Source organism: Stegostoma tigrinum, chromosome 6 (assembly GCF_030684315.1).
Source record: "Stegostoma tigrinum isolate sSteTig4 chromosome 6, sSteTig4.hap1, whole genome shotgun sequence".
Classification (NCBI taxonomy): Eukaryota; Metazoa; Chordata; class Chondrichthyes; order Orectolobiformes; family Stegostomatidae; genus Stegostoma; species Stegostoma tigrinum.
Genome location: NC_081359.1, coordinates 101434529 through 101459984, shown reverse-complemented (window position 1 = coordinate 101459984; position 25456 = coordinate 101434529). Strand labels below are relative to the sequence as shown.

Sequence of the window (25456 nt, the reverse complement as noted above, 5' to 3'; positions counted from 1 at the left end):
AAACGCGGGAATTGAAGTCCTCACCATTGACTCCGGATCCTGCTAACTCTGGTAGCTTCAGATCTAACACAGGTGGGGAAACCTGCTACTGTTCAGCATTTACCACAATTTCTCAGCTACTAATATTGTTCCATGTTGAGCACCACAAAGACAAATCGAGAAAGGTAGCTAACACACAGAATAAACTTTGCACAATACATGTCCATCATATTCCGTGACCAGGAATGACTCAGCCACCTACTGAACCTGCAGGGAACTGAATATGAATTGGCAGAAAGTATAGGCCCTCATGCTTCCATTCAGTAAGATCATGGCCGTTAATTTTATTGATCATTCATGGGGTGTGGACTTTGCTAGCTAGGTCAGCATTCATTGCCCATCCATAATTACCTTCAGGAAGGCAGTGGTGAGCTGCACTCTTGACCATTGCTGTCCATTTGATGTAGGTACATTTATTTTGGACGCACACCTTCTATGCAGAGGTGATATCTCAAAGGTATAATCCATATACTAGTAATTTGGAGGCATAGGTAATTTATGGGAGTCTGGGTTTGAACACAACATGACAGATGGTGGCATTGGAATTAAATAAAAATACGAAAATTACAGTTTAATGATGACCAACAAATTGTCAATTGTCATAAACAAACCCCCATCTGGTTCACTAACATCCTTTAGGGAAGGAAACTTCCTGGCATTGACTAAGGCATTGGAAACAATAATGGGAAACACAGCACTGGGTCAACAAACCCTGGGAGTTCCTGCCAACATTGGGAGAGCAGTCTCACAAACAAGTCAAACAACAACTTGCCTTAGTCACGCGTGTGGAATCATACCTTACTCACAATGTCCCACATTAACCATCCTGATAAATCATGTACCACAGGCAAGACAGCCCCAGCAGAGATGGTAGCAAAGTGGATTACAGTTGGGAGGAAGCTTGAAGTGCTCAGCATTAAACTTGGATCCTACGAAATCTCATGGTTTCGGATCAGACTTCCTGCTGATATCTATATTCTCTCTTCCTTTGTTGCTGATGAATCTGTGTTGAATACCAGTTGGAGGAAGCACTGAGGGTGGCAAGGGAGCAGTATGTTACTGTGTAGGAGCACTTCAATGTCACTAACATTGTGGGTCTACCTAAACCAGATGGACTTCAGTGGTTCAAGAGGCAGTTCACCAATATCTTCTCAAGGGCAACTAGGGATTGGTAACAGATGCTGGCCCAGTCAGCAATGCTCACTTCCCATGAATGATTAAAACAAATTAAAGTGTTGTGGTGGAGTAGGTTTCCAGATTTTGACCCAGTGACCTTGAAGGAGTGGCAATATATTTGTGAGTCATTGGCTTGGAGAAGGACATGTAGGTAGTGCTGTGCCTATGTATCTACTGCTCTGTCCTACTACATGGTAGTGGTTGTAGATTTGGCAAGTGTAGTGTATGGAATACTGGTGAGTTGTCGCAGTGCATCTCGTAGATTGTACACACTGCTGCTGTTACGCATTAGTGATAGAGGGAGTGAATGTTTGTGGATGTGATGTCAACCAAGTGGGTTGCTTTGTTGAATTGAAGCACATTGAATTGAATTAACTTTATTTTCACATGTACTAAGATGAGTACAGTGAAAAGTTGCTAAGTCACCACTTTACAGTGCCATCTTAGGTACAAAACTACCCAGGTACAGCTTGTTCAGTTACAAGATTAGTTACAGTGTGACAATGTCACTGAAATACGGAGCCATCTTAGGTACTGAGGAACAATCCATAGTTGCAGAATCAGAAATGAAGGAAAAAAGTTACCTTACAGTGATACACAGTTTGACCATACATCAGAAAGACATAAAGTTAAAAAGATGAACATCACAGTCTGTCTCCAAGAGCCCTCCTGGACAACATCAAACGTCTTGAGTATTGCTGCGGCTGCAATCACCTAGGCAAGTGGAAACTCCCTCGCTGATGGCATTATGAGTCATCTACACCAACTGGCAATCAGTGGTTCAAGACAGTAGCTGACCACTGCCTTCTCAAGGTCAACTAGGGATGAACTCGGTCTTTGGTAAGATTTTGGACACCGTTGTGTCGGATGAGATTTCTGAATACTTGGAAGTGCTTGGTAGAATAAGGCAAAGACAGAATGGTTTCATCAAGGGAAGGTTATGTCTGACAAATCTGCTAGAATTCTTTGATAAAGTAACGAACAGGGTAGACCAAGGAGAGCCAATGGATGTTATCTACTTGGGCTTCATGAAGGCCTTTGATAAAGTGCTGCACAGGAGGGTGCTGAATAAGATAAGGGCCCATGGTGTTAGAGGTAAGGTACTAGAATGGATAGAAGATTGTCTGTCTTGCAGAAGAATGACATCTAGTGCCTAATGATATTCCACAAGAGCCAGTTTTGGGACCACAACTTTTCACTTTATACATTAATGATCTAAACGAAGGAACTGAGGGCATTCTGGCTAGGTTTGCAGATGATACAAAGATCGGTAGAGGGACAGGTAGTATTAAGGACGCAGGGAGGCTGCAGAAGAATTTAGACAGGTTAAGGGAGTGGGCAAAGAAGTGGCAGATGGGGTACAATGTGGGAAAGTGTGAGGTCATACACTTTGGTAAGAAGAATAGAGGCGTAGCCTATTTTCTAAATAGGTAAAACATTAAGAAATCTGAAGGGCCTTGGGATTCCTTGTACAGGATTTTCTCAAAGTAAACTTGCAGATTGAGTCAGTAGTTAGAAAGGCAAATGCAATGTTGACACTTATTTTGAATGTAAAAGCAGGGATGTACTTCTGAGGCTTTATAGGGCTCTGGAAAGACCACATTGAGAGTATTGTGAGCAATTTTGATCCACACACCTCAGGACGTATGTACTGGTCCTGGAGTGGATCAGAGGAATTTCATGAGAATGATCCCAGGAATGAAAGGCTTAACATATGAGGAACGTTTGAGGACTCTGGATCTATACTTGATGGAGTTTAGAAGGATTGGGCGGGGGGATCTAATTGAAACTTTCAGAATACTGAATGGCCTGGACAGAGTGGACATTGGGAAGGTGTTGGCAGGAGAGACTAGGACCCAAGGCACAGCCTTAGTGTAAAGGGAAGACCTTTTAGAATGAAGACAAGGAGAAATTTCTTCAGCCAGAGAGTGGTGAATCTATGAAATTCACTGCCACAGAAGGCTGTGGAGGCAGGTCATTGGGTACATTTAAGACAGAGATAGATAAGTTCTTGATTGTCAAGAGGATCAGGGGTTATGGTGAGAAAGCGGGAGAATGGAGTTGACAAACTTCTCAGCCATGATTGAATGGTGGAGCAGGCTAGATGGACGGAATGCCCTTAATTCTGTTCCTGTGTCATATGATCTTATTGATGATTCTGGCCCAGGGAGCAACACCTATGTCCCATGAATGAATAAACAGAAAATCACACTTTATCCTTCTCAGGCCCAAGGGTTTGTCTGAGATTCCAGCAGGTGGTTTCAACCAATATGAGAGAATAAGCAACAATGTACCTATTGTAGGTGCATCTGTATAAAACATTCATCGATAGTAAGAACTGCTGATGCTGGAGTCAGAGATACCAGATAACAATTCTGAAGAAGGATCCCAAACTGAAACATCAGTTTTCCTGCTCCTCTGAAGCTGTCTGACCTGCTGTGTTCCTCCAGCTCCACAAGGTCTGAAACATCATTGTTTCAGAGTTCTGGTGGAGTCCAATAACTTTATCTTTAAATTGGGAATGCTCTCCAACATATCACATGTTACTGCCACTCAACTACGTGGGAGAGATTCAGAACAGATCAAATCGCTCAAATTTGGTCATCCTTGAGGCACTGTGAGTCAGTATATCCCTGACTTTTTTCAACATCATCAAGTCAGGTGACCAACCTTGGTAAAGTTAGATGTAGATGAAAATTGGCAGTGAATATTACTGAAAATAGTGACATGCTCTTGAAGCAATTTGTCTCCCACTCATCAGGCCAAATGCAAGAGTGACAAATTTAAATGATCACAACAATTTACACTGCAGGCGAAGAATTTACTGATCACAGCTAACTTGGCAAGATTTGTTGAGACAAGTGACATTGAAAAAGCTTATATTCTCCAGCATCTGCAGTTCCCATTATCTCTTACAACACTAGAGTTGCCATGCTTTCAGCTAATTCAAAAATGGCACAGGACTTGATCATTTTCTCTTTGTTAGCAGATCCCAGGTCCCAGTGAATAAGCGCATGTCACTTTTGCAACCATAAATGAGTCACATTACAAGCTCAACTGATATTTTTAAATTGATTGGCTGTGTAACTGTTAATATACTCAGGACCGAACATACATTTACTTTCTCCGAGGCAACAATTTGGACAATGAAAGTCAATTTATCAACCAATCAGCTGCCTTTTCTCCAATAGTATAAATTGTCATGATCACTTGAAATTTGGAATCCTGATAAGTACAAGTTAAGAAATTTTTGATAACATGTTGTTTCAGCAATACAAAGAGAATTCTAGAAGTAACACTAGGCGTGCCTGGAAACAAGGTTAAACTGCAATGCAGCATGCTGTAGAGTTATGCTATTATTAAAGTTCTGTATTACGTTCTGAGTAATGAATAGTGCTGGATCATTAAGCAGTTAACAGAAGGAGGAGAACCATTGAAGATTCCAAACTGAATGATGTCTAACCCCAGGAACAGCATGCAAGAGAAAAGCCTGATACACTTGGGTTCATCCTGAAGTTTTAAGCTGATGACCCTCCTTAGTATCCTTCTCATTTCTTTACCTGTGCAGGTGCCAGTCTTCAGCACATTTGATTAATTCCACATGACATCAAGAAACATGTGAGGGTGCTGAATGCAGTAAAGTCCATTATCCCTAACAACATCTGTTTGTTACCTTAAGACCTGCAATCAAAAACTACCTCAATCCAAAATGTCAGCATTGGCAACATTGCCAAAATATTTGCCGCCAAGAAAATTATGGACAAATTCAACTTTGTCAATTTGCTTACAAATAACAGCAAAGTACTAGAATAATTATCAGCACTTACTCACCAATGATGCTTATCGGAGTTGCATAAGCGAGCACATTGTTCCCGAACTCACTCATGGCATGGTCTAAAATGGACATGAAAGTTAAATATCAGGGATGATGTGAGACTGACTGACTTCGAGAACAAGGCAGCATTTCAATCGAAATGTTGCATGCTGTATTATCAAACTCCATTTTAGGGAAATTTTCCAGTGGAGAGCTGGTTGTGGTTAGAAGCTGCTGCAATGACACCTGTGTGAGAGTGTAGACTGAACTAAGCTCAACCTATGTTCAACTTTATCAATGGCCTTCCCTCCATCTTAAATGACACTTGTTCTGTGATGATTCTCTGTATTAGCAATTTCCCAGACAGTGAAGACAGTTCATCTCCACATGCAGGTCTGAATGGATAAATGGTAAGTAAAATGCAAATGTCAGGCAGTTATACTGAACAATGAAATGTCTGATCATTTCCCCCTTGGTAATCAATGACAAGACTATCACTAAGTCATCATTATCAACAGCTCGATCAGCCCTGACCAGAAACTGAATTGGACCAGTCAGAAAAATTCCATGGCTATATGTAGAAATCAGAGCCTGGGATATCTCCCGATATCCCAGAGATCACCATTACCTACAAGCAGGAATGTGCCTGCAATGCTGAATTTACCACAATGTTGTAGAAACATGACACTACGTCAGGCAAAGTAGCCCACCTGATTGGCACATGATCATTGGCCGATATGTCCACGCTGTAGCCCATCAGTGTCCTATGACTGCAGTGAGCACAATCTAGAGGGTTCACTGCAGCCATTTGTGAAGGCTTACTCACAAGAATGCAACTCCCACCACCTTTAAGTCAAGGGCAGCAGGCGCAGGGGACATGATCCCTTCCAGATTCCTGCCCAAATCATAGGACTACACAACGTAGATATACATCAGCACTGTTTATCATGGGTCAAACTTCTGATGCTCTCTATCTCGTGACTTTGTGGGAGCATCTTCATCACTTCAACTGCAACTGGTGAAGGATAAAGCCTGCTGCCTTCAGCTATGAAGGCAACATAAATACTGTTCTTGGCTGCAATTCCTGCATCTTTAGAATTTGTTTTAAAATGTTTGAAATTTGAAAGGAAATTCATCATTACAAGGGCAAGCTCTGAAAATGTAATTTTGAACCGGCCTGTGATTGCTGAATTTAAGCCTGCCAGTTGAAAGAGTTCATGTTCTACTGCTCTAATTTGAAATGTTTTTCTTTTTAACTAACTCCTAATAGGTATGCTGCCCTGGGCTTTACATTTAAAAATAGAACTTCAGAAAATTGAGGTTTGCTTGATTAGGTTTTATAAAGGGCATTGACATATAAAACTGTAATTGTTAATTCTCTTTCAGACCTGGATCCCTGACCCGCTTCAGAATTCAGTTATCGAACATAGAGTTGCACAGCTTAGAAACAGACCCTTCAGTTCATCTTTTCCATGCTGACCAGATATCCTAAATTAATCTAGTCCCAATTATCAACTTTTGACCGATATCCCTCCAAACCCTTCCTGCTTATATAACTGTCTGGATACCTTTTAAATGTTGCCATTGTACCAACTTCCACCATTTCCTCTGGCAGCTCATTCCATACACCCACCACCGCTACAGGAAAAAGGTTGCCCCTGAGGCCCGTTTTATACTTTCTCCCCTCTCCTTAAGCTATGCCCTCTAGTTTTGGACTTCCCCACCCCAGGAAAAAGACCTTGTCTATTTATATTATCCATACTCCTCATGATTTAATACACTTCTATACCTTTCCCGAGATCTCTTCCCAATCATTCTGGGCATAGATCCCATTTCGTAAAAGTATGAAAATTACAGAGCCAACTAGAACCATGGAAACATCTTGTCTATGCTGGCTGAATAAGCTAGCCACTTATTCTAATCCCACTTTCCAGCACCTGGTCCGACACCTTGCAGATTATGGTCAGTCAAAAACCTGGTTACTTTGAAACAAGTTGAGAGTTTCTACCTCAAATGGTACTGGGCATCAAATTCCAAATACCCTTTTAATCTTCCATTCATTTCCTTAAATCTGTGTCCCCGACAGTTGAATTCACCACTTTAGAAAATATTTCCCTCATTATTTTCAACATCTCAACTAAATTACCCCTCATATACTCTATTGAAAGGAAAACAATTCTAACTTGTCCAATGATAGAAAATGCTGGAAAAGCTCAGCAGGTCTGGTAGCATCTGTGGAGAGAATTTGGAATTATGTTCTGAGTCCAGTGACCCTTCCTCAGGATAGGGTCTCTGGACCTGAAATATTAACTCTGTTTTCTCTTGAGAGATGCTACAGATCAGCTAAGCATCCCCCACCGCCGCCCCCCCCCCCCCCCCCCCCCCCACCGCCCGCCCCCGCCGGCTCTCTGTCTCTCTAGAGAGTGAGAGAAAGCAGAGTTAATGTTTCAGGTCCAGTGATCCTGTTCTGAGGAAGGGTCTTTGGACTCAGAACATTAATTCCAATTTCTCTCCACAGATGCTGCTAGACCTGCTGAGCTTTTCCAGCAATTTCAGTTTTCATTTTGGATTTCCAGCATTTGCAGTTCTTTGAGTTTTTATCTAACTTATCCAATCTTCCCTCATAGCTGTAACTTTCATCATGCTAGCTCTACACCAGAAGTCAGAGGTGTGAAACCAACTTTATAGTTTGCACAATATTAACAGACCTCCCGGGAGCTTTATAAGACATTTATAATGCCAATAAACTTACAGTATAGGTACTGGGAGACAATTTCTGTGCAGGCCAGAAATACAATCACTAATAAAACCAGAAAACACACAACAAAGGCACTGCCCTCCAACCCCACCACACCCGGCACCTTCCCCTGCAACCGCAGGAAATGCTACACTTGCCCCCACACCTCCTCCCTCACCCCTATCCCAGGCCCCAAGATGACATTCCACATTAAGCAGACGTTCACCTGCACATCTGCCAATGTGGTATACTGCATCCATTGTACCCGGTGTGGCTTCCTCTACATTGGGGAAACCAAGCGGAGGCTTGGAGACCGCTTTGCAGAACACCTCCGCTCAGTTCGCAACAAACAACTGCACCTCCCAGTCGCAAACCATTTCCACTCCCCCTCCCATTCTCTAGATGACATGTCCGTCATGGGCCTCCTGCAGTGCCACAATGATGCGACCCGAAGGTTGCAGGAACAGCAACTCATATTCCGCCTGGGAACCCTGCAGCCCAATGGTATCAATGTGGACTTCACCAGTTTCAAAATCTCCCCTTCCCCTACTGCATCCCTAAACCAGCCCAGTTCGTCCCCACCCCCCACTGCACCACACAACCAGCCCAGCTCTTCCCCCCCACCCACTGCATCCCAAAACCAGTCCAACCTGTCTCTGCCTCCCTAACCTGTTCTTCCTCTCACTCATCCCTTCCTCCCACCCCAAGCTGCACCCCCATCTACCTACTAACCTCATCCCACCTTCTTGACCTGTCCGTGTTCCCTGGACTGACCTATCCCCTCCCTACCTCCCCACCTATACTCTCTCCACCTATCTTCTTTTCTCTCCATCTTCGGTCCGCCTCCCCCTCTCTCCCTATTTATTCCAGTTCCCTCTCCCCATCCCCCTCTCTGATGAAGGGTCTAGGCCCGAAACGTCAGCTTTTGTGCTCCTGAGATGCTGCTTGGCCAGCTGTGTTCATCCAGCCTCACATTTTATTATCTTGGAATTCTCCAGCATCTGCAGTTCCCATCATCTCCAAATTATTTGCTGTTGGTTTTGATTAATATTAATGGTCAAATTTTAGTCACAATGAGTGTTTGCTTCATTTGCCATCACATAGACAAGCCTCTGCTCACATGTCCTTTGAACCACTTAACTGACCCTTTTTGAGAATGTAGAAATGCACATGCACAAGATTGAGAGGTGCAATAAATTTTACAAGGTTTTATCGAATGAGCCATTGCAGTCATGCCAGAATACATTTTCCAGAGGAGTCACTTATTCAATACAAATGTGAAAGCTAGCTACTGTTCCCAGGTGCTAGTGATGGTATCAAAAATAATGATGATTTGATGTGGAGAATGCTCATAACAGTGCAGCCTTCAAAGTTTGCTGTCTTACTCAAGTGACTCTATGGCAGATGATCCTCTTAGGTCAAAATACAATGAGTGTACCTGTGCCACATGGGCCATTAGCTTATCTAGGCAATAACTGGTGGCTTAGCCAGCAAAGCAAACATCTCATGAAACTATGCAAGATTGTTAATCTATCTGGATGGTTCCGTCGCTCCAATGCCACTCTCTCAGTGCTGTCAATTGTACCATAGTTTTAATTGTTGCTTCTTGTACCTGCTTCATGTTTTCTCAATTGCCCTAACTTGGAGTTGGTTTGATTCCGTTCTTTGAAAGTAGTTGGAAGTGATTTCTATGACCCAACACTTGGACAAAGAGATAAAAAAACAACCCAACAGTAGTGACCAACCACCGAGGCTCAAAATGTCATTATTCATTAGTTAATATTTCAAAGGATTTCTTTGCAAAAGAAGCAGAGGAATTACATTGAAGAGTAAAAGGCCAAAGTCCACACATCACCTAGTTTGGAAAGAGTGAAACTGAAGGCGCATGTTTGGAGTCAAAGATTGATACAGACCTTCACAAAACTGGTGAAGAATTGCTAGAGTAGATTCAAGTGAATGGTAACAGATTTAAATGCCTATTCAAATGTCCACCACAAAGGTAGGTAGGAAAGTAAGTTCGGAAGAGGACATAAGAAAGCAATGTCAAAGCAAGGCTGTGTGAGTGGGAAAATGGAGCATTAGATGTGAAAATGTGAAATTTTCCATTTTGATGTGAAGAATAAAAATATAGTAGGATCTCAGTGTTCTCGTGGAAGAATTGCAGATGGTTAGTATGCACATAAAGCAAGTAAGTAGAAAAGATAATAGAGTGTTATAGTTTTTTGTGAGGCAAACTGAAATAAAAGTAGGAGATTTATGCTTCATTTACACAGGGTATTGGTGAGAGTATATCTAGAGTACTGTATGCAGTTTTGGTTTGCTTATTTAAAAATGTGTGTAAATGCATTAAAACCAGTTCGGAGAAGGCTTATTTGACTACTACCTGGAACATACACAGGTCGTTTTATAAGGAAAGCTTGGGCAGACCAGATTTGTGTTCACTGGAGTTTAGAACAGCAAGAAATATTGATTGAGACATGTAAGACTCTGATGGAACTTACACAGTAATGCAGACAGAATATTTCCTCATGTAAGAGACTTGAGAATTAGGGCCTCTGTTCAACAAAACAGATTGTCCACTTAAGACAGAGATGAGGAGAACTGTTTCCTCATCGACGGTCATGAGGTTTTGGTCTTCTCTTTCTTGAAAGTCAAGCAGAGCTTTTGAATCTTTTTGAGACAGACATAGATAAATTCTTGATAAATAAGGGGGTGAAAAGATTACAGGATTGTTGGGAATGTGAAGCAATTTGTTTGGCCATGATCTTATTGCATTGCAGATAAACCTCAAGGGACCTAGCCTTGCTTCTAATTTATACGTTGCGCTTGTATTTCACAACAGCTGTCATTCCAACAAACTATCCTCAATACATTAATGTAGCATAGTGTAATACTGCTGCACTATTATTATAATTGAAGACGTATCCTGGAGGAAATTGTCGGTTTCAAATGACACAGGGCTGGTCCAAATGACATTTATCTGTCAGTGCTCGAAGAACTAGAAGATGTTCTCAAACATGTAACAGCTTGATCGAGTCAGGGATCGCTTCATGGACTGCAAGATATCACAAATATAAATTGTCAGAAATGGCAGCAGGTCAGATTATAGCCATTAACTTGACTTCAGTAAGATGTATGTTGCTGGGAGTAATCATCAGATATATCAGTGCGTACAGATCATTATGACGGACTGAATGCAGAAGGAGTTGTTAGAAAATTTCAGCATGGTTTCTGGAAATTAAAGTCATTATCCCACCAGCAGTTCAAGTACTATTAGGCTCATAGATGTTGGTATCTTGCTCAACATTGCATACTTGCGTTTCCAGAAAGCCACTGACAAGACATTACGTGATACATGAGGAAGAAAGAACATTGTGAGATTGAAGAGCAGATCCAGTGCTGGACAAAGAAATGCAATCTCCTTGAAAGAAGGTAGTAATGACACAGATCCTGAGGGAAAATGAGTGAGTAGTGAAGTCCATAGGGATCGGTGTCACAACCACTGGGATTCATAAATTACCTATACAAATTACTTGAATAAAAGCATTGGAGGAGTTATATAGAAACTAGCAGTTGATGCAAATATTTATGCTAGAATTTTGTTTAGATTTGGACAAGATTCCTAGGCCATGCTCCTGGGAAATAGCAATCATGACAGATAATGCTTATAAATAAGATAAATAGCAGTACATATTTATATAAATATATAAAATAGACAGTATAGGTTTATATATATACATATATATATATATATAAATTATATATAAATATATATATATATACACACATTTTATATACACATATATTATACATATATATATCGAGAGAGAGAGAATGCAGGGCTCTGAATTGAAGTGTTTTGAGTGATGAAGAATTATAGATGCACAAGTCACTAGTAGTTTGTGACAAAGTTTTGTAAAGTTGTAGTGACAATAATTACAACATCACAAGTTTTGACAAGCCAATGAAATGTAATATTACAAGTAGTAAGAAACCCTGTTACAAGGCACAAGATTAAACCTCATTTGCTCCCCTCTTAACAGCAGCTATAAATGGTTGAAATGAGAGACATTGGATTGAACGCAATTTGAAAAATTTCCAGTTGCTGCAATAGAGTAGAAAACAACAGAAGATTATAGATTATAGGGAGATTTAATTGTGATACTTTAAATAATGAAAGAATGAGATTCAGCAGAATATTGTAGGTCATGCACAATTGAATAGCTAGGTTCAATGGACATGTTGCTTCTTTCCAAAGGTCAGAAAGTAGGGACTAAATGCCATCGTAGGTTTGGTTGAAAAGCCTTGGACGTTGTATAAGAATGGGAAAATTGAAAGTAACTGTTATGACTGTGGATAATATTTTCATTTCTGAGTGACAGAGCTCTGGGATCAAATCAGGACTGACTTCCTGAGACAATGCTGAGGCAATGCCACACTGTTGAAGGTGCCATCTTTTAGATGATGCTGTAAAATATCCCTTGGCACTTTCTCGAAGAGAAATTGTATGACACAGGGATAACAAGCCAGACCAAGTCAGACTCGTTAACACTGGATTCACGACACAGCGAAATTAAAACATTAGATAACCCTCAAAATTGTACATGTGTTTCTAACCAGACTTTACAAATAACCAATCTTTGGACACTGAGTTTATCACTTAAATGAAAATGAATGATTTATTATTAATAATGTAACTTTAGCAGATTACAGATGAACTACATGGAAATCTGATGAATATTTATGATCAAAGCGCAATTTTCTTTGATCACTAACCACGACCCCCACCACCCCACAAGCACATAACCTGATTCTTAGACAGACACATTTAAGGGATAATTTTTTTTAACAAACAGAAGAATTGCAAGTTGCCAGTTCCACGACCTTTTCATGATGAAAATCAAGCCTTTATGAAGTCTGATGGGTTGTATCACTGGCAAGTAGGATTGTATCTTGCTTGAATTCTGAAATCACCAGTCAATGAAAACAACTTCACAGATATTCAGAAACTTTTCTTGATTTCTTATAGACTGGAGTTCTTTTCTCAGGACTTTCAAAAAGTCAGTAACAGGAGAATGATTAGGGAGACCTAAGCCAAAAAAGCCCAGTCCTGCAGCTTCAAAAACAACACTGCCTCCTGCTGAAAGCCAGATTAAAATGAATTCACCCTTCTACTTTCTGTTTCTTTTACAATATTATCAGTGTTTAGTTGGCCAGCACCTGTCTCCCTGGATTGATCAATTCAATATCTAACCAATTGCCAATTCCTGAACGGAATGGAATTGCCACTGCTGGTTCATCAGTTGTGTTCTTCGAACAATGCTTAATCAGCATTATCTTCCCAGACTAGATCCCAGCAGTATTTTTTTTCTCTCTTTTTAACACAAGCTGCTGTTCAAAGTTAAAATGTTGATTCTCAGCTAAGAACGATTGAGTGTGGTTGCTATTTGACCATGTTTCTCAATCACATTCTCTGGCCTTCTCCCAATAACCCTTGATCTCCTTTCTAATCAAGATCCCATTTAACTCACTTAAAGACACTCAATAAATTGACCTTCACAGTCTTCTACGGCAATGAGTTCCACATTCACCACCTTCTGGTTGAAGAAACTCCCTCTCATCTCAGCTGTATCTGTTCACTCAAGCAGTCTGTTCACTCTGAAGCTGTATCCTTTGGTCCTATTCTCTCCTACGAGTGGAAAAATCTCCACATTCAACCACACCAGACCTCCCAGTGTATGTAAATTTCAATCAGATCCTCTGTCATTGAGAACAGACCCAGGGCCTTCAACCACTCTTCATATGACAAGCTCTTCATCCCAGGATCATTCTTGTAAACCTCCTCTGGACCACCCCTTCCCCTCACCAAGGCCAGCACATTCTTCCTTAGATATAGAGCTCAAAACTGCTCACAATATTCCAAATATGGTCTGACCAGAGCCTCAGCAGTACATTTGTGCTCTTGTATTCTAGCTGTCTTGAAATGAATACCTACACTGCATTTGTTCTCCTAACTTCCAAATCTACCTGCATGTTAACTTTAAGAGAATCCTGATCTAGGACTCCCAAGCCCCTTTGTGCTTCAGTTTTTCAAAACCTTTCCCTGTTTCTAAAATAGTCTATGCCTCTATTCATCCTACCATAGTGCATAACCTCACATGTCCCCACATTGTATTCCATCTGTGGAACTCACAGTTCCAAATGAATGAGAAGATGAAGGAAAAATAATGATGGCCTCAACTCATTGTGGTTCACGAATGTAGCCGAGTGCATATTAGCAGCCACATTGCAACAATAACTGCACATCAAAATGTATGTATTTTGATATGATTGATCAGGGTAGGGCAGTGGGTGATGTCTATGTGAACATTACTAACGCATTTGACAAGGCCCCTCATAGTATGCCAATCCAAAATATTAAATCACATAGGATTCGCAGTGAGTTGGTAATTTGGATACAAAATTGGCTTGGCCAAGGAAGACAGAGAGGAGTGGAGAGGTATTTTCCTGATTGCAGGTCCTTAACCAATATGTTCCACAAGGATCAGTGCTGGAATCATTATTGTTTGTTTGTAATGTATAAATGATTTGAATGAAAAAATAAGTGGTCAGATTAGAAAGTTTGTAGATGACACCAAAATTGTTGGAGTTGTGGATAGTGAAGAAGTTTGTCAAAGGATACCACAGGATATAGATCAGTTAGAAAGTTGAATGGAGAAATGACAGATGAAGTTTAGTACAGAGAAGTGAGAGGTGATACATTTTGGGACACAAATTTTGGGAGGTCACAAGCAAAAGGAAATCATACAGTAAATGGTAGGACCCTTCGGAGCACTGATATACAGGGATCTTGGGGTCCAAGTCCATAACTCCCTGAAAATGACAATACAAGTGAATAAGGTGTTAACTTAGGCATACAGCATACTTACTTTCATTGGTTGAGGTGTTGAGTATAAAAGTTGGCAAGTCATATTGCAGATGTATAAAACTTTACTTAGGCCACATCTGGAGCATTGTGTGTAGATCTGGTCACCACATTATAGGAAGGTTGTGAGCATAGAAAATAGAAGAATACAGTACAGGAACAGGCCTTCAGCCCACCATGTCTGTGCCAGCTAAGATACTATTAATGTGGAGGCTTTGGAGAGGGTGCAAAAGAGGTTGACCAAGATGTTGCCTTGATTGGAGTGTATTTTTGATAAGGAGTCAGTGGCTATATCTAGGGTTGTTTACGCTAGAGTGGCAGGGACTGAGGCGGAGATCTGATAGAAGCATTTAAAGTTATGAGAGGCTTGGAAAAGGTGGATAGTCAGGGTGAAAACGTCAAACGCTAGGGGTAAAAGGTATAAGGTGAGAAGGTGGTGCCCGAAGCATGCTAGCAGGACAGGCGGTAGAAGCAGATACCGTAGCCATGTTTAAGAGGCATTTCGACAACACATGAAGAGGCAGAGAATAGCAGGGCTTGAGGCAACTTCTTCCATGTCCGTAGCTAGCTTCCACACACCAAACCATGAGATCACATGGTCTGCTAAGACATGCTACCCATTGTTAGCCAATAATAGTCCCCATTAGTAGCTATTCATTTTGTTGACTGATTGCCCACTCCTTTGTCTATCCAACTGGTCTTCTGTCATTTTGGGCTCTATCTCCACCTATTGTTTACTCCTTAGCCCCTCTTCCCACACTATCTTCTGCATAAAAAAAAAATTTCCTAGTTACCATTAGTTCTGAGGATGGGTAACTGGACCCAAAATATTAACTCTGATTTTTCTCCATAGATTCTGCCAGATCTGCTGAGCTTTTCCAGCAATTTCTGTTTTTGTTTCTAATTTCCAGAATCCACAGTTCTTTCGATTTTTATTTAGGCAACAGAAGGAAATAGACCACATGCAGGTAGAATGGGATTAGTTTAGAATGCCATCACGGTTAGCACAGACATGGCGGGCCAAAGGGCCTGTTCATGTGCTGTACTGTTCTATGCTCTATTTTGAATTATTTAGTGCATAAAAAAGTGTATATGAATAAAAGAAAAACTGTGGATGCTGGAAATCTGAAGCAAAATCAGAATGTTGCTGGAGAAACTCAGCATAACCCTCTCTGTAAATGTAGCAGACCTGCTGGGTTTCTCCAGCAATTTTAATAGGTTCAATTTTTTGACATGGACATTTGGGTCTCAGATTTATTTAACTGTGTAAAGTGTTAATCTTCCAAGCTTGCAAGTGGACAAACAAAGAAGATCAATTTTGAGACCAGTAAAGTTGCTGCTCAGTACAATATAACATGTTCACTTAGTATCCCTACAGTGTGGAAACAGGCCCTTCAACCGAACACATCCCACACTGACCCTCAGAGGATGCCACTCAGACTCATCTCCCTTTCACTCATTTAATCTACACATCCCTGAAAACAATGGGTAATTTGGCACAGCCAATCTACCCTGCACATCTTTGGACTGTAGGAGGAAACCACACAAGCACAGAGAGAATGTGCAAACTCCGCACAGACAGTTGCCTGAGGGTGGAATTGATCACTGGTCCCTGATGCTGTGAAGCAGCGGCGCTAACCGGTGAGCCACTGTTATAGAGTGACAGCATGTGACTCCAGGTTTTGATACACCTGACTTGCCATTTCCAGGACCTGCATCTGCCTGATGCAAGCTTGGTTATTCCCATTGGCCAATCTTCAAGACAGTGGTATCATGCATGCCATTTGACCCTGACTTGTGTAATTGTGGAACCCACTTCTGTCTTTGTGATTGACTATATGCAAAGATTTCAGCAACGGGTCACTGGACTACAACTGGGTATAGATGTCCAACCTGAATTCGTCATTCTTCATAGACTCAGAATGATGAAACTCTTAATTACTTGCAAAACAACATCAGTTAAAGATGGCAGCTCACCACCAACCCACAAAGGCAGTAAGGAATGGGCGAATACTGCTGGTCTTATCAATGCTGTCACAATTCGATGCAATGTGAGAAACAAAACTGTCAACCTGTTGAGATTTTTATCTGTATCTGTATGACTCAATATTATATATTCAACAAGTGTGCCCCTGGGACTCATTGTTGGGTTTTGTCATTAGTTAGTTAAATGTACTGTAAAATTTCAGAAATGAAATCCACAACTAATTTGTAAGAATAATTTATTGCTTTTAATTGATTTCTCTTTCCTTGTAATTTTTCCTCCACACTACTCTACTTTTGAAATCAGATGCCAACAGCAAGCTTTGGCTCCACAAGCAATGATTGCTTTCCAAAGGCTCTTCTTCATCTGTAAGTGTTGACTCAAGAATATTTTACAGTCAAGTTTATTTGGAGCAGGAGCTTTGGCTACTTCTCACCCCAGCCTCTCACTAACTTGTAGGTAAAATGAGTCATCTTATCCCAACAGCTGTGCTTATTAGAATTTACCAGCTAAAGACAGAGGACTGGATATGAGAATACTGGTAAGTTGCTGGACATCTGAAGCACAAAAAATGTTGAAAATGCTCAGTAGGTCTGGCAACACCTATGGAGAGAAAAGTAAAGTTAAGTAGACAAACCTTCCTCATCTGTGTATGCCTATGTACATTAGCCCACTGTAAGATGATCATTAAGATAATTTTACTAAACTTGCTCAAGTTTCTCAGTTCATTTGGAAAATCATTTTTAATTTTTAAGCAGAGGAGGCTGAGCAGGGGAACATGAGTGACATGTATAAAATTATGAGGGCCACAATGGAAGAAAGATTTCCTCCTTATGGAGGGATCAGTTATCAGGAGGCAGAGTTTTAAGGGAAGGGATAGAGTTGGAGGGGATGTGAGGAAATTCTTTTCAACCAGAGGAAGAAACCCTTATAACATTTATGGTGTATTTAGATGTGCGGACCAGTGTTGTATTGGGTTGGACACGGTCAAAAATTACTTGACAATAGGTTATAGTTCAACAGGTTTATTTGAAAACACTAGCTTTTGGAGCATTGCTCCTCCATTAGGTGTAGTGAGAGTGGCATCAAGACACAAAATTTATAAGTGAAAGGTCAAAAGATCATACAACTGATGCAAATATATTGAACAAACCTAAAATGACTGGCTGACTCTGTCCTGTTAAATTTTTAATCAGTTGGGAAGCAGATGCAGGTTTGATTTGTTAAAATACAAATCCCGGAATTTCATTTAACTCACTGCCCCAAGATAACTAAAGGTTTGATCAATGTATACAAGAGGTGACATTGTAGGTCAGACTATGCATTTCATGTGTGAGGCCTTGTTCGGAATCTGTTTGTGTCTTAACCTGGATTCAGACTCCAAAGCTGGTGTGTTCAAATAAACCTGTTTAAGTTCGCAAGGCTATAGGCCAAGTATTAGAAAATGGAATTACGGTAGGTTGGCAGTTGTTTTTGATAGGCCAAAGGAGCTTTTTCTCTGTGCTGTAACTTTAATGACTCTAATTTAAAAATGAATAATTTTATTTAAATAATGAGACACACTATTGAGAGTAATACTTTGTGGAGTTACTGTCTCAGGATTAACTTGCAGCATGACAATTACTTCATTGCAGCAATGCATTAACTTTTATTTATTCATCGCCATGCCACATTTGAGTTCAATAGCCTTTGAAAACTAAACCTTCTGTGTTGCTTATCAAAGAAAGGAGCTGAGGGAAACCTGGAAGATGGGAAGAAAAAGCTGAAAGGGGGTGTTAACATTAATCATCCTTCTGTGTGACTGGTGTTTTCTATTGGAAAGATTCCAATCAATGAAACTTATCCTTTAAGGTTAATTTTAACAAACATCCTTCCCCCACACTCTCTAGAGTATAGCTGCTATTAACAACTTGTAACTTGCACAGATTAGAAGATCCTTACATTTAATTCCTAGTAGACTACCTATGTCCTATCTTGTAACTATAAGCACTTGTTATACATGTGCGCACTGACCTGGTTCCCCGATGCCTGCAATTTAATATTCTTATCCTCATACTGAAATATTTGCATGACCTATTCCTCCCACATTTTTGTAAATTTCTTCAGCATAACAACTGAAACCACATCACGGCCAAAATAATTGTGACTCTAACTTAAGTTTCCAAAATATCACTCCTTTCTTCACCATCTAATGGTATTTCTTCAGTGGGTGCTGTGGGATCTTCTGTGTCCATTCAAGAGGACAAACAATCTTTGGTGGATCAGCTGATCTGAAAGATGGCTTCTCAGTGGCACAGTACTCCATCAGTTCTGCACGAACATAATGTCAGCCTGAATTATGAGAGTAAGCCGTAATCAAAGCAACTGAAAAATGCTAAATAATAAAATCTCAAGTCCACCAGGTGTCCTCGGCCCATGCAGAAAATAAGCCATTGTAGATGCAAGGCTTTTTGAAAGACTGCCTGCCTGATTATTATAGATGTAGATTCAGGTGAGAACCAAAGCAAATACTTAAGATAACCATAATGTGGGAGAAACATATTTACTGTGAAAATATGTGCTGAATGATTATATCATTGACAACATCTTTTGATCCTAATAGCAATTATGATCATTTACTGAAGGTTTTAATTGCTCATTCTTTCCTTCTTGTCCATATTGCTGGTTCATGTTGGGGTTATTGCTCTACAGGCATTTTTTAGCGAGTAGCTGTTCTTCATGTTTGAGGTCAGTGAGTGTCAAACAGAACAGCTCCACTGTCTTTGCTGCTGGGAGCAGCTGAGAAGCTTGACAAGGATGACATTTTAGAGCACTTCAACTCCTTAAAATTCAGACCGCTACATATGGAGGATGCTCTATTCCGTGAGAAAAGCCTCTAACTCTGAAAACCCATCAGATTTCAGCCCGAATTCCAGATACAATCTCACCGAGACTCATTGCAATATGGAAAGTCAGCAGGCCTGCCATATCATTGTTATGTCTGGGATTTCCTTGGCTTCCTTAAGGGCAGAATTCCCTTTACAAGAATTCCCTTTAAAGAAGAAAATTTATGTAGTGCTTTCATGAATCCTAGATGCTTTTGAGAGGGTTTCACATTTGAGAACTTTCAAAGTGCATGTTTTGAAGCTTTCAAAATGTTCCACCATAAAGATAAACACCAAATACCTGTCCAAAGCCTCTGCTATTTCTTCGATTTCCACTATCAATTTCCCACATTCAGTCTCTAGCTGGTCAACACTGATTTTAATTACTCTTTTCCTATTCACACACTTGTAGAAACTCTTACTGTCTGTGTTTATATTATAAGCTAGCTTTCTATCATATTGTGCTTTCTGCCACTTTATCTTTTTAATCAATTTTTGCTCCTTCTTAAAGTCATTCTAATCATGTGACCTACCATAAATCTTTGCAGATTTGTGCAATGTTTCTTCCAATTTAATATTTTCCTTAAATTCATTATTTAGCCACTGATGATATACCCTTAATAATCTTTCCCACTGAGCTAAACATTTGCTGAGTCATTAAATATCTTCTTTAAAGATTCACCACTACAACTGTCTCATCTTTTCGCTCAGCTTCCAAGTTCATCCTAGCAAGCTGTGCACTATTCTCTCATAATTGTTTTTATTTAAGTTTAAAACACTAGCCATGGGCCCTCACTACTCCCTTTCAAAATTGACGTAAAATTCCATCATGTTGTGATCACTGTCTTCTAGGGGCTCCTTCACCATAAGCTTATGAATAAATTCTGTCTCATTGCACATTACCAGGTCTAGGAAAGCCTGCTCCCTACAACATGCTGCTCTAAACTGACCTGAAAAAAACTTCTAAGAACCAATTTTCAAGAGTCTCTGGACCAATCTGGTGCTCTCAATCTGCATGTAGCTTCAAACTATCCATTAGTGCTGTGTATTTTTTCTTTCCCAACCCATTTATTTCTCCCTATATTTTCTGTTACACTGTGTAACCACTTCAATTAATAATCCCTTTCCATTGATTCCCTTTTTGATATTTCAGTTGTAATCATCTTTCAATCCAATGTGGATTTGATGAACTACTTCCCAGAGTATTGAAAAAAAGAGTTGGATACAGAGACAGGGGATGCATTGATGGTTATCATCTGAAATTCCAAAGATAGTGGAAGCATTCTGGGATAGCATCCTGGCTCAATCATTAGCACTGTTGCCTCACAGTGCCAGGGACCCAGGCACAGTCCCACCCTCAGATGACTGTGTGGAATTTACACATTCTCCTTCTGTCTGTGTGGGTTTCCCCCGGGTGCTCCAGTTTCCTCCCACAGTCAAAAGATGTGAAGTTTAGTTGGATTGGCCATGCTAAATTTCCCATAATGGCCAGGGATGTGTAGGTTATGTGCGTTAGCCATGGGAAATGCAGGGTTACCAGTATAGGGTGGGGGTGGTGGGGCTGGCTGGAATGCTCTTATAATTGGTTGGTGTTGACTTGATGGGCTGAATGGCCTGATCCACACTTTAGGGATTCTATGATTCCTGCAGACTGGAAAATAGCAACTGTATCCCCATTGTTTAAGAAGGGAAGAAGAAAGAAAATTGAGAACTTCAAATTAATTGGTATGGTATGAGTAGTAGGGACAATACTGGAATATGTCATAACAGACGTGATAACTGGCTGCTGAGAAAATAACTCTATAATTGAGCAGAGTCAACAAAATTTATAAAAGTGAAATTATGCTTGAAATTATTTACTCCAAAAATTAGGACCAGACAATTCAGAAAAGATGTGAGGAAAAATTTCTAAACTCAAACGCTGGTAGATGTTTGGAAATCTCTTCCACAGATGGCAGTGGATGCTGGATTAGATGTTAATTTAAAGCTGAGAGAGATAATTTTTTTGTTAAGCAAATGCATTAAGGCATAAAGGCCAAAGGCATGCTTATGCGATTAGGCCATAGATCAGCCATGATCTGACAGAGTCATAGAGCTGTACAGCATGGAAACAGAACCTTCAGGCCAACTCGTCCATGTTGATCAGACATCCTAAACTAATCTAGTCCCATTTGCCAGCATTTGGCCCATATCCCTCTAAACCCTAACTATTCATATGCCGATTCAGATGCCTTATAGATGTTGTAAGTGTACCAGCCTCCAACACTTCGTCTGGCAGCTCATTCCATACACGCAACACCCTTTGCATGAAAAAGTTGCCCCTTAGGTCCCTTTTAAATCTTTCCTCTCTCATCTTAAACCTATGCAGTCTGGTTTTGGACTCCCTCACCTTGGCAAAAAGACCGTGACTATTTACCCTATCCATTGCCCCTCATGATTTTATAAAAATCCTCAGCCTCTGATGCTCCAGGGAAAGTAGCCCCAGCCTATTCAGCCTCTCCCTCAAGTTCAAACCCTCCAACCCTGGCAACATCCTTGTAAATCTTTTCTGAACCCTTTCAAGTTTCACAACATCCTTCCTATAGCAGGGAGAACAGAATTGAACACAGTATTCCAAAAGTGGCCTAACCAATGTCCTGCACAGCTGCAACATGAGCCCCCAACTCCTATGCTCAATGCATTGACCAATAAAGGCAAACGTACCAAATGCCGTCTTCACTAACCCGTCTACCTGTGATTCCACTTTCAAGGTACTAGGAACCTGCAATCCAAAGTCTCTTTGTTCAGCACCACTCCCCAGGACCTTACCATTAAGTGTAAAAGTTCAGTCCTGATTTGCCTTTCCAAAATGTACCAAAATGATCTAAATTAAACTCCATCTGCCACTCCTCAGCCCATTGGTCCATCTGATCAAGGTCCAGTTGTAACTGACATAACTTTCTTGGCTGTCCACCACACCTCCAACTTTGGTTTCATCTTCAAGCTTATGAACCATACCTCCTAAGTAAACATCCAAATCATTTATATAAATGAGCAAAAGCAGTGTACCCAGCATTGATCCTTGTGGCTCACCACTGGTCATAGACCTCCAGCCCGAAAAACAACCTTCCACCACTACTTTCTACCTTTGAGTCAGTTCTGTATCTATATGGCTACTTCTCCCTGTATTCCTTGTGATCTAAGCTTGCTAACCAGTCTTTGAATGCTGTAACAGGCTCATGTGGGCTGAATGGCCTACCCCTCTTCCTATGAACCTGTGTTTGACTGGTTCTTTTCCTCCTTTCCTCTCTTGGTGTCATATTTTGTTTTATAATGCTTCTGTGGAAAGGCTTGAAACGTTTCATTTTGTTGAAGACAAATATAAGTTGTTGTTGAATCATTAAATATGTGTAATCAGGTCTCTGTTATCTCCTCCCTTGATTATTCTAAAATTATTGGATGTAATCCATTCGGACCAGAAGCTTTATTCTCAATGAATTTCAGTAGCTTACTGTATCTGTTATTTCCCTCTATTTTAAAAGCAGTTTCATCAATTCTAATCTCATCTCCTGATGCCACATCCACGGGGCCTGTTTCCCTGATATATATTGAAGCAAACTAATTCTATAACATTCCTGACATTTCACATTTGTTGCCTGTGTAACTATCTTGCCTATCATCTGATGTTTGTATTTCCATCCCACATTTCATTATTTAAGTGCTTAGAATCATAAGCACGTACAGCAAGGAACCAGACCTTTCAGTCTAACTTGTCCATGCTAACTAGATATCCGAAATTAACCCAGCCCCATTTGCCAGAATTTGGCCCATAACCCTCTAAACCCTTCCTATTCATATACCCATCCAGATGCCTTTTAAATGTTGTAACTGTACCGGTTTATATCACTACCTCTGGCAGCGCATTCTGTACACATGTGAAGAGGTTGCCCCCTTAGGTCCCTTTTAAATCTTTCCCCACACACCTTAAACCTATGCTCCCCAGTTTTGGACTCCCCATACCCTGGGAAAAAGATCTTGGCTATTCCACCGTACGCATTCTCCTCATGATTTTATAAATCTCTATGAGTTATATTGTGAACAGTTAGGTGCCCAGCTCTGAACCCTGTAGTATCCAACTCATCACTGCCTGCTGCTCTGAAAAGGTTCCACTTATTCCAACTCTTCGCTTTCTGTCTGCCAGTGAGTTCTCTATCCATGTCAATACATGATGTCCAAAACCATGAGCTTTAATTACCTTACTAATCTCCTCTGTAGAACCTTGGCAAAAGCCTTTTGAAAGTCCAGATACACAACATCTACTGATTCACCCTTGTCCACTCGACTGGTTGCATCCTCAAAAAATTCCACAAGATTTATCAAGCATGATTTCTATTTAGTGAATCCATGCTGACCAGGACCAATTCTGTCGTCGCTTTCCAAATGATCAGTTATTACATCCTTTATGTCACTAGAAAAGAAAGGCAGATTATTATCTGAATAGTGGCAGCCTAGGAAAAGGTGCGATGAAATCAAACTTGGGTGTCATGGTGGAACAATTGCTGAAGGTTGGCATAGAGGTTCAGTTGGAGGTGAGGAAAGCTAATGACACGCTGGCCTTCATAGTGAGAGGATTTGAGTATCGGAGCAAGGATGTCTTGCTGCAGTTATACAGGGCCTTAGTGAGGCGATTTCCCTAGGTGGGGAATTCCAGAGCTAGGGGTCTAAGTATAAGAATAAGTGGTAATCTATTCGGGACTGACATGAGGAAGAATATTTTCACTCAGAGAGTTGTGAACTTGTGGAATTCTCTCCTACAGGAAGTTGTTGGGGCCGAAAGGATTAAGGTGAATGGAGAGAAAGTGGGAATGGGATACTGAGATTACATGATCAGCCATGATCATATTGAATGGTGGTGCAGGCTCAAATGGCCAAAAGGCCAATCCCGCGCCTATTTTTTATGTTTCTATGTCATTCCTCAACCTCCAATACTTCAGGGAAAGAGGCCGCAGTCTAGCCAGCCTCTCCTGATAGCTCAAATCTCCAAGACTGGCAACACTCTTTTCTGAACCCATTCATATTTCACAACATCTTTCCTGTAGCAGGGAGACCAGACTTGAATGCAGTATTCCAAAACTGGCCTATCCAATGTTCTGTATAGCTGCAGGATGACATCCCAACTTTTACACACAATGTACAGACTAATAAAGGTACTTATAGAATAATTTTAATTTTTATTCTACGTTCTTTAATAATTTTATTTCATGGATTTCTTCTTGTGCCTTGAAGGATGACAGGAGAGGTAGTGGTGCAATGGTAGTATTGCTGGATTAATAATCCAGAACCCAGCCCAATGATCTAGGGATCATGGGTTTGAATGCCACGAGAGCAGATGGTGCAATTTGAACGCAATAAAAGTCTGGAATTAAAATACTAGTCTAATAGTGAATATTTTAAATTTAAAATCCATCTCATTCACTAATATCCTTCAGGGAAAGAAACTGTCATCCTTACCTACGTACATGCAACTCCAGGCCCACAACAATGTGATGGACCCTTAACCATAAGGGATGGCGATAAATGCTTGCCTAGCCAGTGATGCCGACATCATGTAAACAAATTTTAAAAAAGGCTTAGGCATTGGAAAGTTGACACAGACGGTATCTGTGTTCTCTGGCTTGTTGGGGTAGCTTTATTATGTGCATATTTAATTTTAAAATTACATGTGTAAAAGCAAAGGTCAACGATTGGAATTAAAATGAAAAATACATGCATAAATGCAAAGCTTTATTCAATACTCTCAAAGTGGATCACTTAGATCAGAAGAAGAGATTGTCATTGCAAAATAACTGAAATCTGCTCCAAAAAAAAACTGAAAGTGCTGAGAATAGTCATCTGTGAAGAGAGAAGTAGAGTTGATTGGCCAGAGCTTTTAATGAGT

At 40.5% G+C, this 25456-nt stretch overlaps 1 protein-coding gene across 5 annotated transcripts in view; it reads left to right on the top strand.

Moving 5' to 3' along the window:
* Positions 1–25456, top strand: part of dhrsx (dehydrogenase/reductase (SDR family) X-linked) — a 333567-nt gene that overhangs the window by 25509 nt on the left and 282602 nt on the right. For 2 of the 5 annotated variants that reach the window (XM_059646809.1, XM_059646807.1), the window contains exon 2: positions 16982–17043. In XM_059646809.1, the coding sequence (XP_059502792.1) occupies positions 16982–17043 (62 nt within the window). Of the gene's footprint in view, positions 1–11091; positions 11231–16981; positions 17044–25456 lie in introns of those variants that run through there. The other 3 variants (XM_059646808.1, XM_059646806.1, XM_059646810.1) reach the window with 3 other exon arrangements.